Source organism: Geotrypetes seraphini, chromosome 4 (assembly GCF_902459505.1).
Source record: "Geotrypetes seraphini chromosome 4, aGeoSer1.1, whole genome shotgun sequence".
NCBI lineage: Eukaryota > Metazoa > Chordata > Amphibia > Gymnophiona > Dermophiidae > Geotrypetes > Geotrypetes seraphini.
In genome coordinates this window covers 98,964,778-98,983,907 of record NC_047087.1, presented here as the reverse complement: position 1 = coordinate 98,983,907, position 19,130 = coordinate 98,964,778, and the positions used below count along the sequence as shown (strand labels likewise).

The 19,130-nt window shown below is 41.6% G+C and overlaps 1 protein-coding gene across 5 annotated transcripts in view; it reads left to right on the top strand.

The window, feature by feature from the left end:
* CD2 (CD2 molecule) overlaps positions 1–19,130 on the top strand; it is a 67,227-nt gene that overhangs the window by 6,916 nt on the left and 41,181 nt on the right. For all 5 annotated transcript variants that reach the window (XM_033940414.1, XM_033940417.1, XM_033940416.1 and 2 more), the window contains exon 3: positions 1,481–1,744. In XM_033940414.1, the coding sequence (XP_033796305.1) occupies positions 1,481–1,744 (264 nt within the window). The remainder of the gene's footprint in view (positions 1–1,480; positions 1,745–19,130) is intronic.

Here is a 19,130-nt window from a genome sequence, read left to right as displayed (position 1 = left end):
CAGGCTTGAGATCGAAAACATTGCTCCTGCAATGCCCAGCGAGATTGGAGGAGGCAGCCGGCAGCCATCCAGCGAGAGAGTTATTTAAAAAGGTACGGGCGATGGGGGGATAATTTCAAAAAAGTTCAGCTACTCCAGTAATGCTGCAGATTATCTAATGAGGTGGCTTATCTAAGAGTTTTAAAATGAAAATTGGCATTTTCTGCGGCCTATAGAATGAGGTGGCCTATCTTGTGGGGAAATACGGTAGTCATGCCTCATGGTTGGAATAGCCCTACCTACACTTATAAATGATCTGCAGCATTTTACAAGGATGCAAAGACTTTGCAAATGATCCCTACCGAAATGACGGAGGTAATCAGTGGAGTGCCGCAGGGCTCGGTCCTGGGCCCGATCCTATTCAACATCTTTATAAGAGACTTGGCAGAAGGGCTCCGAGGTAAAATAACATTATTCGCCGATGACGCCAAACTAAGCAATGTAGTGGGCAAAAGCACAACAGACATAAATTCAATGTCCGACAACATGATGCACGACCTACTCCTACTGGAGCGCTGGTCTAGGTCCTGGCAACTCAGCTTCAATGCCAAAAAATGCAAAGTCATGCACCTGGACAGCCAAAATCCATGCAAGACTTACACCCTTAATGGCGAGATCCTAACAAGAACTGAAGCAGAACGAGACTTAGGGGTGATCGTCAGTGAGAACATGAAGACTGCCAATCAAGTGGAGCAAACTTCATCCAAGGCAAGGCAAATCATAGGTTGTATACACAGGAGTTTCGTCAGCCGTAAGCCTGAAGTCATTATGCCATTGTATAGATCCATGGTGAGGCCCCACCTGGAATACTGTGTGCAATTCTGGAGGCCGCATTACCGTAAGGATGTGCTGAGACTAGAGTCGGTCCAGAGAATGGCCACTCGGATGGTCTCGGGACTCAAGGATCTCCCGTACGAGGAACGGCTGGATAAGTTGCAGCTGTACTCACTCGAGGAACGCAGAGAGAGGGATGACATGATCGAGACATTCAAGTATCTCACGGGCCGCATCGAGGTGGAAGAAGATATCTTCTTTTTCAAGGGTTCCGCGGCAACAAGGGAGCATCCGTGGAAAATCAGGGGCGGGAAACTGCACGGGGACACCAGGAAATTCTTTTTCACTGAAAGGGTGGTTGATCGCTGGAATAGTCTTCCACTTCAGGTGATTGAGGCCAGCAGCGTGCCTGGTTTTAAGGCCAAATGGGATAGACACGTGGGATCTATTCACAGAGAAAGGTAGGGGAGGGTCATTGGGGTGGGCAGACTAGATGTCTATTTCTGTTTCTATGTTTCTATGTTTACCTGAGTTAATTCCTTATAGCAGCTATAGCTTTGCTTTACTGTGCCGTTCTAAGCTTGCACATTACAGTACTGCTTTTATTCTGTTCCTTCCCCATCCGGATTTCCAGAGCACTAACACCACCCGTTCCTTGGCTTTTCAGAATCTGTTTCTTCACCAAAAGTCGGCTTTGTGTGTGCTAAAAAGAGTATTCTGCTCATTTGTGAGGTGGACATGAAGGGCAGCCCAAAGATAAGTTTGTTTCTGAAAGATAACTTATTGGAACATTTTGAAAAGTTTTATGACACTATTCCCATCAACAAGACCAGAACAGTAAACATAAATGATTCTGGGAAAAACTTCAAGTGTATCAGCCAAAATGAAGTCAGTGAGAAAAGTGCACAGATTAACATCGACTGTCCTCCAGGTATGACATGGTGTTTCTTGTGACAGAGTTGCAGACCTTTTGTGACAGGGGCATAGCCAGCCCTCCTATTTGGGGTGGCGGGGGGCAACACATTCTTCCTTTCTCCCTCCTCCACCTGCGCACATGCATGTTAAACTTACTTTGCTGGTGAGGATGCCGAAGCCTACCAGCCAAAGAAATGTAGTGCCCAAGCAACTTCCCGCCTCCTTGAGCTGCTTCTTTTATATGAAAGTCAGTAGCATGCTTTAAGCTGCCAATTCCAGGACTCCTTGAGCATGCTCAGTTCTTACGCAAACTGAGTATATGGGAGAAGACACAGCGTTAATAACAGGAGGCATGCCATGGACTTCAGAGCAAACAAAACAAAAAACTGCAGACTTTGTACACGATGCAGGCAGCCTTTATTTATAACGAATAAAACATTAGATTAAAAACCTTTTACCAGGCAAGGGACCCAACACGGTCCGTGTTTCGTATAATCTTCATCAGGGGTCCTAATAAGTACAAGTACAATATTAAAACCAAGATAGTTAAAAAGATAATTGTAAAGAATAATAATAATAATAATAATCAATTAAATATTGGGATGATTCAAATTTTCCAATACAGGGGTAGAGGTGTGGAAAGTAAAAACTAAAACATAAAAATAAAAAAAAAATAATTAATAAATAAATAGAAGGAACTTGAAGGGAAAAAAATGAAAAAAGAGAAGAGAAGAATAGAAAGAGAAGAAGCCCTTATTTATATATTTTTTTAAAAAAAATTTTTTTATCCATTTTTAATTATATCTAATAAGTGTTTCTATATAACCATAAAAAGTCCAAAAGTTATATATATAAACCATAAGAACTAAAAAATTTAATTAAAAAGTGTGAATTAGTAATAGATAAAAAGAATTACATCAATCAGAAGAATAGAATCAATCAAAAGAATAGCCTTGGACAAATAGCTATCAAGAGACATAGAAAAAAACATATAAGTTTGAGAAATGTAATTCTAAAAATATATATATATATCATAGCTAAGAAAATAAAGAGGTAAAGAAAAATGAGAGAAAAAATTTTTTTTGTGAAAAGTGAGTAGTTTAACATCACAAGTATTCTAGATACAGCAACAGTGATCATAGGAATTAAAAATTAAAAAGCAAGGTAGACAATAAAAGCAGAATAAAATAAAATACAACCTTTGAATGATGTATAAAATTTCAAGTCACGTTCTAATTAAATATTGGAGAGCAACATATATATACATAACAGTCCTAATATCATATTTTTTAACCAACAGAGAAAGTAAAACTGAACTACAATGAATGTTAAGACCAGTAAATGTAAAATTGCCAACATAGGAACAAATCAAATTTTAAACCAGTGTATATTTACTCATTACTATTCCTAGTATATGCAAAAGCATCAAAAGTATATTGCATTATATTATTTTAATTTTCTAAGCAGCAGAGAATGTAAAACTGGACTACAATAAGACTTGTATTAATTATTGAAGCTAATGAGTATGAATTTTATACCACAGAAGGCAGACTAGATTTTAAAGTGATATAAATGTATTCATAAATAAGGGCTTCTTCTCTTTCTATTCTTCTCTTCTCTTTTTTCATTTTTTTCCCTTCAAGTTCCTTCTATTTATTTATTTATTAATTATTTTTTTTTTATTTTTATGTTTTAGTTTTTACTTTCCACACCTCTACCCCTGTATTGGAAAATTTGAATCATCCCAATATTTAATTGATTATTATTATTATTATTATTATTCTTTACAATTATCTTTTTAACTATCTTGGTTTTAATATTGTACTTGTACTTATTAGGACCCCTGATGAAGATTATACGAAACACGGACCGTGTTGGGTCCCTTGCCTGGTAAAAGGTTTTTAATCTAATGTTTTATTCGTTATAAATAAAGGCTGCCTGCATCGTGTACAAAGTCTGCAGTTTTTTGTTTTGTTTGCTCTGGATTGTTTTTCACTGCAGACAGTTGGACCATTGTTTTTCTACTTCGGTTGGGCATGCCATGGACTTCTACATCACAGAAACAGCACAAGGAGGTGGGGAGCGACTCAGGTGCTGCATTTTGTTGGCTGGCAGGGCATCAGCATCCCGCCAGCTATTTTAGGGGGGCTGCAGGATTGGAGGGGGCCTGAACCCAAACTAGGGGGGCTCCAGTACCCCAAGACCCCTAACCCCTCCATGGCTATGCCACTGCTTTATGATACACAGGTATCTTTGTGCCACATGCGCCCCGTTTGCTCTTGTAATCCTATTTGTAGTATAAATATGCATAGTAGAATGGGGTGGGCCAGTGGGGCTATAACCTGGTCCAATATTTTGCATTATAATGCGTCAGCAACTAGGGAGCTTGAAGTATTTGCCCCTGAGTGTAATTGCTATAATGTCTGGGTGGCACACACAACTCTCCAGTACTCTAAATCTATGACATCAAAACATAAATGTTTTACTAGGGTACCTGAACACGTCCTCTTTTTAGAGGGCATGTCCGGACGGCTTTTCAAAACCCGGCACTTTGTCTGAGAGGGGCATCGGGAGGGAGGATGTGTAGATGCTCTCCCGACCAATGAGAACAGGCTGAGGGGGCGGAGCGAGGTGAACTGGGTGGGCCTGGGGCAGATCTATGGGTCCAGAGTTTACTTAAGTAAAATCTGGTAACCCAGTGTTTTGCAGCAGTGGTTCTCAACCTTTCTTCTGTTTCACACCTGACAGGCATTGATCATGTGTGTGACACACTGAACACTAAAATTCACAGCTACACTTTTCATTATCAATGTACTGTTTAGAGTGGCTTACGGACCTGGGTCCTTCTCTCTATGGTTCACTAGCCCACCTACCAGGCTACTTAAGACCCCTTTGTGTAACTGTACTAGACTTTCCCATACCAGATGCTGCTGTTCTATAGACAGATATGCACTATTTCATTCAGATCTTTGTGGGGTGGGAAGGAATTAGTGACCACTGGGGGGTCATTACATAATCTTTCCACAGGTCACCTGGTCAGTTTGGGTACCTTTTTGGCACTTAAATGCTCACTTAGATGCCTTTAAAACAGGTCTAGCTCTGGACGTCTAAGTTCCATCTTGGACATCTTGGGAAAGGTTTAATTATCACCGCAAGTCAACCAGGTGCTAAGCACGCCCAAAGCCTGCCCATAACACACCTCCAACATGCCCCCTCGAATTTTGGATGCACAGCGGCTAAGAAGTCGGCATCGAAAATCTGCACTTGGATATTTCAGTAAGAAAAATGTCCAAGTGCCAATTTATGCCGTTTTTTTAGATGTCTTAGAGAGGCATAATCAAAAGAAATGTCTAAGTCCGTTTTGGGCCTAAGTCACAAGTTGCCCAAAGTCGGACATAGGAAAAGGTCCATTTTCGAAAAATAGATCCAACATATTTTGTTTTCTCAAATATCGTCCAACTGTACGTCCAGCCGTCTGATCGCCCATACCGCTAAGACATCCATCTATATACCCCATTTTCATCCAAAAATTCGTCCAAGTCACAAACGCCTAGATAAAGACCTTTTGGATGGGGGAGGGGTCAGAAAAGTGATGGACTGGACAAGCAGACATGGCACCAGAGTAGTGGGGTACCTTACAGGGCACTGCTGTGAACTTCACAAAAAGGGTCCCACATAAACATCTCACTATAGTTCCCTTATAGGTCATGGTGAGCCCCCCAAAACACCCCCAGAATCTACTAAACCCACCTACCACTCCAATAGCCCTTATGGCTGCAGGAGCCATTTATATGGCAGTACAAAAGGATTAGGGGGATTTTGGAGGGGTGCACATTTTTCACCATGAATGCAGTGATTAGAGTGGCATATGGGCCTGGGTCCTCCTCTCCATGTTTTACTAACCCACTCCCAAGACCACTTAAGCCACCTCTGTGCAGCTCTACTAGGCTTTCCTATGCCAGGCTGCCAGGTGCTGATGTTCTGGAGGCAGATATGTAAAGCTGTTATTATGATTTTTATGGGGGTGGGGGGTCAGTGATCACTGGGGCAGTGTGTGGAGTTCTATACTTTGTGTCTGCAGTGGTTATCTGGTCACTTTGGATACCTTCTTGCGACTTAGACCTGGTTTTAGATGGCCTAAGTCACAACGTCCAGGTTCCGTCTAGGCAGTGTTGTAAAACTTTTGGTTATACATGCAGTACGACTAAGTTTAGGACGACACATGTCCCACCCAAATCCCGCTCTCAACACTCCTCCTGACACGCCCCTTTAGCTCTGGTCATTCAGCAGCACTGTGAAGGCCTAGGTCATTTTTAAATACATCTAAAATCCAGTTCGATTATCGGCACTTGGACGACCTGTCTCACTGATTGTCTAAGTGCCGATTTAGACATATTTCCATTTCAATTATAAGCCCCATAGTGTTTTGAAAATGCCTCTAATAGTCTGCCTAAAGTTAGGCACCTCCATCAACACATCTAGCCACTGATATTGGCATTTAACACCTCATAATTATCTTTGAATTGGATTTAATTGAAAGTTAGGCGCTTAACACAAAACCCACAATTCTATAAAAAGTAGGTGACTAGTCCAAAGTGCCTACCTAAAAGTGCATGGTTAGGGGTGGATCGTGGACGTGTTTTCGAGTTAGGCACCTCTTTGTGAATTAGGTGCGGTTAAGGTGTGCCTAAATTTAACTTCAACAAATAAATCACCCTTTCTAATAAAAACTCTTATAAATAATTTGCTTATGAGGGTTTTTGTGGAAAGCTCAGACCCACAACCAAAACACCAAGTGATATAACACGGTGTTGGTTGCCCATGAGACCATCATAGCCTTCACTGTCTCTTACCACCAGCTTTCAGTCAGTACACTTTGTAAACAAGTAATAAACACGTGATAACGACTTATCTGAAGTTTCTTGGTAGTGGTGGCATATCCAGGCAACTTAATTCATGGTAATAATAGTAAAGTGCTGTCTCAGTATCCTTGAGTGTCTCCCATTAAATATTTTGTGCCTAAATTTAAGACACCTAGTAGTTGACAGCTTCGTTTTCCTTGGGTCCCTCATTGATCACAGTGGCGGTTCGATAACAGAGATCAAGCATCGGTTAGCACTGGGGTGTGTAGCCATGGTGAGTTTGGACCAATATGGAAGTACAAGGATTTCTCAGTCACTATCAAACAAAGACTGATCACTCCATTGTGTTTACAGTCGCAACATATAGCTACAAGACATGGACATGAAAACAGATAAAAGAAAAATCAACGTTTTTGAGCTGTGGTGCCGAAGAAGACTTCTAAAAATTCCATGGACAGCTAGGATCACCAACAAAGATGTTTTTGATCATATAAACCCAGAGTTGTTCCTGGAAGGCAAGATTACCAGACAAAAACTGACTTATTTTGGACATGTGATGAGGGCAAATTCACTAGAAAAGGAGGTGCTACTTGGAATGGTCAGTGGCAAAAGAAAGCAGGGGAGACCAAAGACCCGTTGGCTGGATATCATCAAGAATGACACGGGAATGAACATCAAGCAATTGAAAGAAGCCATGGAAAACAGGGCAGCATGGCGAGGGCTGGTCTACAGAGGATCCAAGGGTCAGACATGATTGAATGGATAGTAGTAATGACACCTAAGCATGATTAGGTGGAACTAAGTGTGAATCTGTAAAGTTTACCTTTTTATAGAATAGCACTTAGCACTGCACTAGTTGGTACCTAAATTTTAGACACACTTTATAGAGCTGGGCCCTTACTGCCTCCTATATAGGAGGTGCTTAGGGCTCTCACATTATGAACATGCTAATCAGTTAGCGCAGCGGTAATGTCAGCACACTAGCTGTTTAGCGTATTCACGCCCATTCTTTGCCCTTGATCTGCTTCTCCAAATCACAAATACAAAAAATACATAAACACAGCATGCTTAACACATGCAGATACCAAAACTAATACTGAACACTTTAGTATGCCCTGCTTTAGGCAGCTCACTAAAAGGACCCACTAGTGATTTTAAAAAAATAATTTACACTTCTCCCTCGGTATTCACAGGGGATAGGAGCAGAGCTGGACCGCAAATTGAGAAAAACCGCGAATATCTTCTTGTCCGGCTCTGACCTACCCCCACCTCCCTCCCGCCTTCCCCCCAATATCCTGGCTTTACCTGGTAGTCTAGCAGGCTTTCGGGGCAGGAGCGATCTACCTACGCAGATTGCCAATAGGAAATGACTGCCGTGAGTTCCCATAGTTTCTCGAGACTACAACGGGAGCTCATGGCAGCCATTTCCTATTGGCGATCTACACGGGTCAGGAGCGTAGGAAGATCGCTCCTGCCCCGAAAGCCCGCTAGACCACCAGGTAAGGCCGGGATGTTGGGAGGAAGGCTGGAGAGAGGTGGGAACGTGCTAAACTATGGGGGGTGGGGTTCCCCCTCCCCCAAAAATCACAAATATGTGAAATCACGAGTGTCGAAACCGCGAATGGGGAGGGGGAAGTGTATTATCTCTTGGCTAAGAAAGTCATTTCATTTGCAGAAGAGGAAGAAGGATTTACTTTAATTTCTTTGGATCCATCTTCTCTGGATTCTGGGGGCACCGCTGAGCTCTTTCGGGTAACATCTAATGCGTTCGGCTGATAAAGACAGTTTATGCATTTCACAAACACAAAAAAGCAATTTTTTAGCGGGAGACTCTTGGGCCCTGATTCTCTATAAGGCACCAATATCGGTGGCTGCCTAAAGAGTGGCTGACGATCGCGTGACAATTATGCGACAGCGCTGTATAGAGAATTGCACCTCCAGGAAAGATAGTTGCCGGAAATGTAGGTCAGAGTTTTCCAGGCCTACATTTCCAGTGCTTATCTTTGTCATGAATTGCACCTACATAGGCATTTTATGGTGCCTAATGCCACTTCCACATTAGCCATGCCAACAGTGGCATTAAGCGCATCTAGAGGAGCAATTCTGGTGCCTTTTCTTTAGGCACTTGTAAGCGCTTTAAATTTAAAGTTATTTGCCATTTCAAACAACATTTCACTATTGACTTAGGAGCCGGTAGGATGCCTACCTGCACCTAAGATATGGTGCCGTTTGTTGAATTTCTCCCCTGATTTATGTGGATTTATCTTACGAGACACAAAAGTGATGAAAACAGTGTTCCTCTTTCATCCTGGTATCCTACAGTTGGGAGCTATTTATTATTTGAAATTTCCTTGCATTGTGAACTGTCAATCAAGTTTGGAAAAGAGAAGGCTGAGGGGAGATATGATTTGAAGTCTACAAAATCCTGAGTGGAGTAGAACGGGTACAAGTGGATCGATATTTCACTCCGTCAAAAATGACAAAGACTAGGGGTACACTCGATGAAGTTCAGGAAAATACTTTTAAAACCAATAGGAGGAATTTTTTTTTCACTCAGAGAATAATTAAGTTCTGGAATGTGTTGCCAGAGGTTGTGGTAAAAGCGGATAGCGTAGCTGGTTTTAAGAAAGGTTTGGTCAAATTCCTGGAGGAAAAGTCCATAGTCTGTTATTAAGACATGGGGGAAGCCTCTGCTTGCCCAGGATCGGTAGCATGGAATATTGCTACTCCTTGGGTTTTGGCCAGGTACTAGTGACCTGGATTGGCCACCATGAGAACGGGCTACTGGGCTACTAGGCTACTGACCCAGTAAGGCTATTACATTACATTACATTAGAGATTTCTATTCCACCATTACCTTGCGGTTCAAGGCGGATTACAAAAGAGATAAAAAACGGAGGTTACAATGGAATTCTTAAGTTCTTATGTTCAATTACAATACATGTGTAGTAGAACAAATTAATAACTCAAAACAAAACTCATCTACTAAGAAACAAACCAAGTACTGAACTAGTAAATGAAGAAAAAGTATGTAAGAATCCACTAAACAAGCTCATAAATGCTCACTCTCTCATCCACAAACACTACCCCAAAATCTACCCCCCTCTTTTACTAATGCGTAGCCCAAGTTTTAGCACCGGCAGCAGCAGTAACTGCTCCGACGCTCATAGAATTCCTATGAGCATAGGAGCAGTAACCGTCGCTGCCAGCATCAAAACCCGCACTGCATGTTAGTAAAGGAGGGGGCTAGTGAGGAGGGAAAAGCCTCAGATCCCTGTGTTCACCCTACTGAGACCAGGTGAAAGGCATATGAGTAGCGAACCTCATTGGCATAAAAAAACCTCCTCTACTGACAATGGTAGTTTCAAGTTTAATTGAAATTTGATAAAAACGCTTATAAAATTTTCTAAGCGATGTATATCATAATAAAAATAGGGGGTACGAAACAAATACAAAGTACAAACAGGGCAAACTTTGAACAACAAACTAACAGGAAGAAGGGAAGAATTATAATGGTATTAAAAGAAAAGTTGACAATAAAGGGAAAAATGACCGGTTTGGGACATGGTACGAGAAACATTTCTTAGAAAATAGAAGAAATTTAAAGCTTAGGCGGTCTAATGTTTTTAGATATGACGAGGCTAATGAATTTAAGTTTCAAATGCGTCTTTATAGAGAGAGGTTTTCAGGGAACTCTTGAATCTTTCTAGTAGCTCTGTCGATGCACAAAACCACAAAAGAATTTTTAAAAAATACGTGCTTATCTTATGCAGGAGATCAGTACACGGACAGTGGCCAGCATTTCACAATTCCTGCTGCCTCGGGGTGTAGAAAGACAAATCTGACCTGCCTTTAACAGCATCACAACCGATGTCTTCCTGCTTTTTTATGCCGATAAGGTTCACTCCTTATATGCCTTTCACCTGGTCTCAGTAGAGTGAAGGCAGTGGTCTGAGGCTTTTTCCTCCTCACTAGATTTTTGATAGTATATGTGTACGAGAGAGTGTGCATTTATGGGTTTGTTTAGTGTATTCATACACTCTTTTTTTATTTACTAGTTCAGTACTTGGTTTGTTTCTTAGTAGATGAGTTTTGTTTTACTCTTTTTTTTTTTTTTTTTTACATTCCCATTTTTCAGTCTTTCTGGCCACAAGAGGGGACACTGTGGTGGGCTTTTCCAGGATTGTTTAATGGAGGTTTAGAGTATGCTTCTCTCATAAGCAATGTAAATGTCTAGCGGTCATTTCTGATTTGATTTATTATTATTTCCTCACTGTCCCTTTGCTATATTGGGTCTCTTGTGAATAGTGGGTTGAGCTTCAGGAGGTTTATGTATTTCTTTTTCTACCTGGCTTTTCTGTGCAAGTGTTCTCTTTGCTTGATTACTACTATTAATTATTTCTATAGCGCTACCAGACTTACACAGCGCTGTACAGAATCATAAAGAAGACAGTCCCTGCTCAAAAGAGCTTACAATCTAAACAGACAAACAGGATGTCAGGAAACAGTTAAAGGGAACAGTTAATCTACTGGCTGGGTTGGTGGGCAGTGGGGAGTAGGGTTATGGATTGAAGGCTAAATCAAAAAGGTGGGTTTTCAGTCTGCTTTTAAACAAGGGAAGGGGCTTTGCAGACAAACTCGGGTAATTTATTCCAGGCATAGGGGCAACTAGATGAAAAGAACAAAGTCTGGAATTGGCAGTGGAGGAGAAGGGTATAGCTAAGAGCAGCTTATCTGGGAGGTGTATAAGGAGGGAGAAGAGAGGAGAGCTATCGAGGGGCAGCAGAATGAATACACTTGTAGGTACGCAATAGGAGCTTGCATTGTATGCGAAGGTGGATACGAAGCCAGTGAAGTGATTTAAGGAGAGGGGTGACATGAGTGTAGTGAGGTTGGTATTAGTTGTTAAATTCATAAACAGTAAAATAAAATAAAACAAGGCTGTTTATATTGAAAAAGTTTTATAAAAGTACCCCTCTCCTGTAGAAGAAAGGCTAAAAGGGAAATATAAAAAATTATAAGGAAAACCCACTAAAAAAGAGTTTGAAACACATTTGCAAATAAGCACCTCCTCTTCCAATAGTCAGAGATGGATAATCAAGATAATTTATGTGGTTAACCTTAAATAATTAGGGTCTAAAATTTGGCACCAGATATCATGAAATCTGTCCAAAAGTTACACCTGCTCAGATGAACCAATATTGTAAATATTCAGTATTCAGCTGTTATATATTTAAGTGGGTATGCATAAGTAGCTGCCCTAGTTTAAATGAATAGCTTCTCTAAGTTTGAAACCATATATTCAGCAATCATACTTAAATATACTGTTTAGTGTACATACCTGGAGACCATTTCACTGACTATCAATCTCCCAAGCACCAACTTCATGTAAAAATGAGAACATTAAAAGGCCAAAAAGAGTGGAGGAGTAACCTAATAGTTAGAGTAGTAGACTGGGAACCAGAAGGGCCCCAATCCAAACCCCACAGCAGCTCCTTGTGGCCTTGGGCAAGTCACTTAACTCTCCATATCACAGGAGAAGACAATGACAAACCACTTCGGTATCATGCCAAGAAAACCACAAGGGATGGGGGTCACTAGGAGTCAAAATTGACTCAAGGGTACATCTGGATCTGGAAAAAGCCAGAAAGGTGAAAGACACAACTATAATTAACAAAAATGCTAGAAAGAAAACCATAACTACACAAAGTGGTTAAGAAATGCTCTAAGATTAAGCAATATGATGTACTGTACTGGTACAAAACCAACAAGGAGATAGGGGATATAACACCAATCATAATAATCACCCCACACTAATTTTAAAAACCCTGAGAATACCAGTAAGGATATAGGTGAGAAAATATATGCCCTACCAACCTCCAACTACATCATTGGCATAAAAAACTTTCATTCAATGGTATATCAAACGTAACAATTGCCAATGTTCAAATTTCAAAACTGATCTGTTGCCTCTCAAATTTGTGTTCTGAATTTAATTTTTTTTTTTTTTTATTCATACATTCTCTTCAAGGCTTCTACAAGAATTCTCCCCCCTCCTCCGATTCTATATACTTTATAGTTGCATGTGTTAATCTCTGCACATTGCAGATCTGCATGTGCAATTGGTTAACAACCAATCAGCGCCTGTAGTTGCCAATTAGCAAGCAATTATTGGCACTAATTAGAATTTGCAAGCACAACTTTCTAGGCATATTTCATAAAGTGGGGCAAGTAAATTCTAGAATGTGGATCTCAAAAGAGGGTGTGGCCTGGGAGGAGGTGGGTCTCAGGCATTCCTAAAAGTTAGGCGCACTATTATAGAATGTGCCTAATCTGTGCACAACTTAGGTGCAGGCACTTAAGCCTAGCTTTTATTGACATAAATGCCTGTGTTTAAATGTTAGTCACATGGATGGACACTATAAACCGCAAATTTTTTCAATGCCAATTTTGTAGGCAACATATATAGATTTTACTCCTCAGTGTCCTAGCCAAACCTTCAGCCTTGCCTCCTCTCCCCCCCTGCCCCTGAGATTTTGATAATTAAATTCAACAATCATTATTTTTTATGTTTCTATTCTAAGATAGAGGAAGGGATTGTATGGATGGGCAGACTGACTAGGTCATGTGGTCTTCATCTATTGTCATTTTCTATATTTCATTTGTTAAATTCTCTATATACTGACTTTCTCTGGTACAATCAAAGTGGTTTATACATATATGCAGGTACTTTCTTTGTCCCTAGAGGGCTCAGAATCTTTGTTCCTGGCTAATGGAGGGTTGAGTGACTTGCCTAAGGCAGGGGTAGGCAATTCCGGTCTTCGAGAGTCAGGTTTTCAGGATAGCCATAATAAATATGCATGAGATAGACTTGCATCTCAAGGAGGCAGTGCATGCAAATCCATCTCATACATATTCATTGTGGATATCCTGGAAACCTGACCTGGCTCCGGCTCTCAAGGACCGGAATTGCCTACCCCTGGCCTAAGGTCACAAGGAGCCACAGTGGAAATTGAACCCCCATTCACACCCTCCTTTCCCCCCGTTCTCAGCCCACTGCACTAATTATTAGACGACGACTCTATGTTTTTGTGTGATCACTTCAGCATCACTCTTTCTAGAATGACCTCTATATCAGGGGTAGGGAACTCCGGTCCTTGAGAGCCGTATTCCAGTTGGGTTTTCAGGATTTCCCCAATGAATATGCATGAGATCTATTTGCATGCACTGCTTTCAATGCATATTCATTGGGGAAATCCTGAAAACCTGACTGGAATACGGCTCTCGAGGACCGGAGTTCCCTACGCCTGCTCTATATGATATATTCAGCTTATATTTTCCTATTCAAATAGACCCAGGGTTACATTTGCAAAACATTTGCAGTGGTGTCAGCATTTGCCACTTTTCCCAACTCGACCTAAGCACCCTCCCTTCCCTTCTTGCCACCTCTCCATCCCGCACTGTCTTTCTCTCTGTCTGCTTCTCCTCCTTTCCATGGGCACGCTGAGGGAAATTCTGTAAATGGTGTCTAAAAAGATAGGTGCCTATCTCTTGTCAATCACACTTAGGCACCTATTACAGTCACCCCTAACTTAAAATTTAGGTGCCTGTAATGTAGGCCAGGGTTTCAAGGCTAAGGCCCTGTTTTACTAAGGTGCGCTAACTGATTAGAGCGCACTAATCGATGTAGTGCTCGCTAAAGCGTGCATGTTAGTCTATGGACGCGTTAGCGATTAGTGCACGCTAATTGGTTAGCGCACCTTAGTAAAACAGGAGGTAAGTCTTTTAGAGAATCAAGCCTTGCTGCGCTTAAGTCCTTCTGCGCCCCTATACACATCTACTTTGGAGTTAGGCGCCTTTAGGCACCATGTAACGGGCAGCTATCATTTGTAGAATCTCGCCTAAGAAGAGAGGCACCTATCACCCAATTCATTTTTATTTCTTTCAGTTATGAGATTGTTGAACCTCATAACTGAAGACAATTTACTAATTAAGTTAGGTTCCTAACTTTAGGTACCTATTTATTTAGGTGTCTTCACCTCTCCCCATATGCTCTCTGTTCCTCTCATTGCCAAACCCCTGTTACCAGCCCACTCTCTCTAGCTCTATTGTTTATCTGCACCTAAGCGCACCCTCCCCCCCCCCCCCACACACACACACTTTCTCGTAAGTCCGCCCTAATCCCACCCAAAACATACCCTCTGGAGATTTAGACAAACAGCAGAGAAAACCATCTAAAACTTGTCTTTTGAACATGGTAATTTGGACGTTTTGGCAAACAAATCATCCAGTGCCACTTTAGGCCATTTTGGGGATGGTTTTCCCTTTTGAAAATGAGCCCCCATAGTGTATTTTTGTAGTTACTTAAAAACTGCCCACTCTCTGTTCAGGTAAAAGTACCGAGTGATGTCAGAGCCAATTTTGCTTTTAATGAGAAGCATTTTTACCACCTCCTAGAAGCTGCTGCACTAGGCAGGTGCCTAGCTTGTCTATAGTTAAGCTGACTCGTGAGTCTCTCCTATAGGCATGATAGCCTTCAAGCCATCCCTTTGTATAGCTACTGTTCACAGTATGCATATTTCTTATCTTTCCTCTTTCTCTCAGTACAGGGATGTGTAGTGCAGGAAACAAAGACTAAATGCTGCATGGAGGGCTATGATTAGAACAGGAAAATATTACACAAGTTGCAAGTAACTCCATACTCTACAAAGAGTAGCAAGCCTCATTTGGCAAGTCACAGAACAGGGGATTATGGATGAGAATATGCACACAGGTTAACAATGATATATTTTCTATACACTATTCTCATACAACTCGGTGACTTAACAGTCACTTTTTCTCCTCTAACAGGTAACAGCAGCTCAGACGGCACTGTTCCTGCCCCCCAAGAGACAATCACTACTGCTGCAGCCTCTCTGAAGACCACTGCTACCACTGTTAGGAAGGTCCTCATCTGGCCCTTTTTGCTTTCCTTTTTTGTTGCTAATTTTTTGTAAACATTTCTGATTAAAATGTTATCTTTTGGATATCTGGTGATCATTTTTCTTTCATCACTATATTTGTGTGTACAGACAGTATAGTCTTGAGTGTCAAATAGTTCAGCAGCCTGAAACTTAACAAAAAATGTACCCACCCCCTCTTTCATCCTGCAATGGTCAGTTGTTTTTTTAAAACACTGAGAGCCACAGGCTGAATTAAGACCTAACATTCAGTCCTGGCCCATATCCAGGTACCTCCATTGAATATCTGGGTCAGAGCAGTCAGTCACCTGAAGTTAACTGGGTACCAGATGATTTTTAGACCAGCGCTAGGTTAGCTTGGTGGGTAAACTTAGGACAGCCTTTAGAAAACCGAATATTGATGCAAACTCCATCCATGGACTGCCCTGGCACTAACTGGACAGTGCCGTAGTGGTCAAAGCTAATATTCAAAGGTGCTGCCAGATTGTGTTTTTGAATATTGATGGCTGGCTTGCTCAATGTGGTTTAAGTGGGCAGAAGCAACCCTACCATGCTAAATATCTACCCCATAGAATATAGAGAGAACTCGGGCCTGGATAGCCTTCACCAAGTAGATCTCCAGAAAAAAAAAACTTACCATGAGGTAAATGGATCATTTCAAGCATTTACCTAAGTCAAGAATTAAAAGTGAGGAGCTTGGCACCTTTGAGTTTACAGGGGAAACACCAAACAGATCCGTTGCAGAAGACAGGAGCCCTTAAAACACAACCAATCAAAATGATCAAACTCTTCTGAAAAGGTATAGGCAGTGGAACACTTTTTTGTTTGGGGAGAGGGCAAAAGCTCCACACTAGACCCTGTCTGAAAGCTCTGCCCCAGACCCCCAGATTAACAATCAAGAAAAGGAAACAAAGGGTGAAGTGATCACATTTGCATATGATCCAAAAATATTCAAAACAACTAAACACTAGCACACTGTAAGGACATCATGAAATTGGAGAATTGAGCATTAAAATGACTTATCCAAATTCATTTTTTGTTGGAAGGGGAAGGGCTGGTGAGACTCTTCCAAGTTGACTACTGTCAGGGCATAAGTTGAGATAAATAGGCTTTTTTTGGTTGGGGATGTTTTGATTTCCTAGAATGCTCAAACTCCCAGATCCTAGGTTTTGGATCTCCTTTTGATTATGGGCTTACAATGATGATTCGCTTGGTATGTTTCATTTTTTTGTTTTTGTTTAATTTCTTGGTATAAAATGGTGATTATTTTAGAAGCTCTATTCATGTTTTGGATGCCTGAAAACTGGCAGTTAGACATCTATATTGCATGGGCATACAAATACCAATTTTATAAAATCAGGTTATAGACTTCTAAAACTGCTGTATGTCTGTATGGCAAGGGGGGAGTAGTCTAGGTGTATTTTGGGTGGGACCAGGGAGGGGCAAAAGATGGGCTCTCCAGCTCCGACTGCAGAAGGAAAAAGGCCATCTATGTTCAAAAAGATGGATGTTCTTACTTGGACCTGGTACTTGAGATGTCCAAGTTATAGAAGGATATTCTGATTGAGCAGTTATCCACTGAACTGAGTAAGAAATGTCACATTAGATATTTTCCTTTCCCTAGAAGACTCAAAATTTAAAACAAAAATGACAAAATGCTACATTGGGACTTGGCCTTGCAACCTCTGGATTTTTACCCTACTGCTCATTAACCTGCTTTGACTATTAAGCTTTCTCTTCTGTCTATGTGACCATTTTATATTATGGATGTGCCTCTGCTGCCACACAGCATGTTTTTCCCCATTCATAGTTTGGATGTTTCAGTTTGTAAAATGGAGGTTCATGCTTTTGAAACCAGAACTTGGACATTCATTTTCATGTATTTTAGAACAATCTGTATGTCAGCAGATCCTAATCTAACATACATGAGACACTGATGTCTATATCTGATGTACAGACTTGAACATCCATATTCTGAAATCTGAATTATATTCTTCCTAAAATTCTGTTCCATATTTATATCAATGTTAAATACTAATACAAAAGCAGATTAAATTTAATATAGACAAGTATGAAGTGAGGATACACTTAGGGGAAATCAATCCTAACTACTGTATAAGTATATAATCCTGGGTTCCATATTAGAAGTCAGCCCCCAAACAAGGATCTTGGTGGCACCATGCACAACACCTTAACATCCTGAACTTAGTGTATGACGGTGATTTAAAAAAATTAAAAAAAACACGCAAATATAATGTTAGGAATGGTTGGAAGAGAATGAAGAATAAAATGGAGACTGGTATGACCACCCCCCTCTTTACCTCCCTTTTCAGTGGCGTACCAAGGGGGGGGTTGGTCCACCCTGGGTGCACGGCTTGGGGGGCTGCACAGCCGGACAGGTCCGAGTCCTCCTGCCCTTCCTTTCCCCCGGCCGCGCCGCTACAATCCTACCTCCCCCCGCCGACAAGAAGTCTTTCCAACGTCAATTCTGACGTCGGAGAGGACATTCCGGGCCAGCCAGGCAGTGATTGGCTGGCCCGGAATGTCCTCTCCGACGTCAGAATTGATGTCGGAAAGACTTCATGTCGGCAGGGGGAGGTAAGACTGCTGGTGCGGACCGGGGGAAAGGAAGGGGAGAGATGCTTTTTTTTTTTCCGCGGCAGGGAGGGCAAGATGTAGGCAGGCAAGCTGGCTGGCTTTAGCGTGGCAGGGAGGGAGGGAGATAGATAGACAGGCAGGTTGGCTTTGGGATGGCCAAAATCTGGAAGGTAGTGGGGGGACATAAGAAGGAGGCACTGGGGGCACTAAGGATATGGGAAGGAGGCACTGGGGACACTATGGACACAAGACGTAGGCACTGGGGGCACTAAGGACACAGGACAGGTGCACAGGGGGCACTATGGACACAGGAAGGAGGCACTGGGGGCACCATGGACATGGGACGGAGGCACTGGAGGCACCATGGACACGGGAAGGAGGCACTGGGGGCACTATGGACATGGCATTGTATGCAGAGTCCAATTTAACCTTTGTCTATGTATTTCTATTTTATCCCCCCTTTTACAAAACTGTGGAGCGTTTTTTAGCGCCAGCCGTGGTGGTAGCAGCTCTGACGCTCAGAATTCTATGTGTATCAGAGCTGTTACCACCGTGGCTAAAATCCACACTACAGTTTTGTAAAAGAGGGAGGGGTTAGTTTGTGCTGACATATTCCATACTAGGCGAAGGTGTGTTCTGTGTGTTCGAAAGACATGGTTTTCTGTTAGGATTGACTGTAGGATTGATCTGTACTAGTCTGGCTTGTTCAGTTTTACAATGGGTGTATTGCTTTGTACTTCTCACCGCAGTATGTAAGATGCTGCCTTTTCCTAGGTACTCATGTGTGGCATGTGGCTTGTTACTAAAAATAATGTTTTCCGTATAGATGGGGGGTGTCAAAAAATGATAGGCCCCGGGTGTCAAATATGCTAGGTGTCCCTTTTATTTTATTTTTTTTCTAACTTCGATGTAATTTTGAATCTTTCCCTTTCCCCAGTCCCTCTCATTTCATTTTGTCTATGTCTTGTCCAAGGTCAATGTT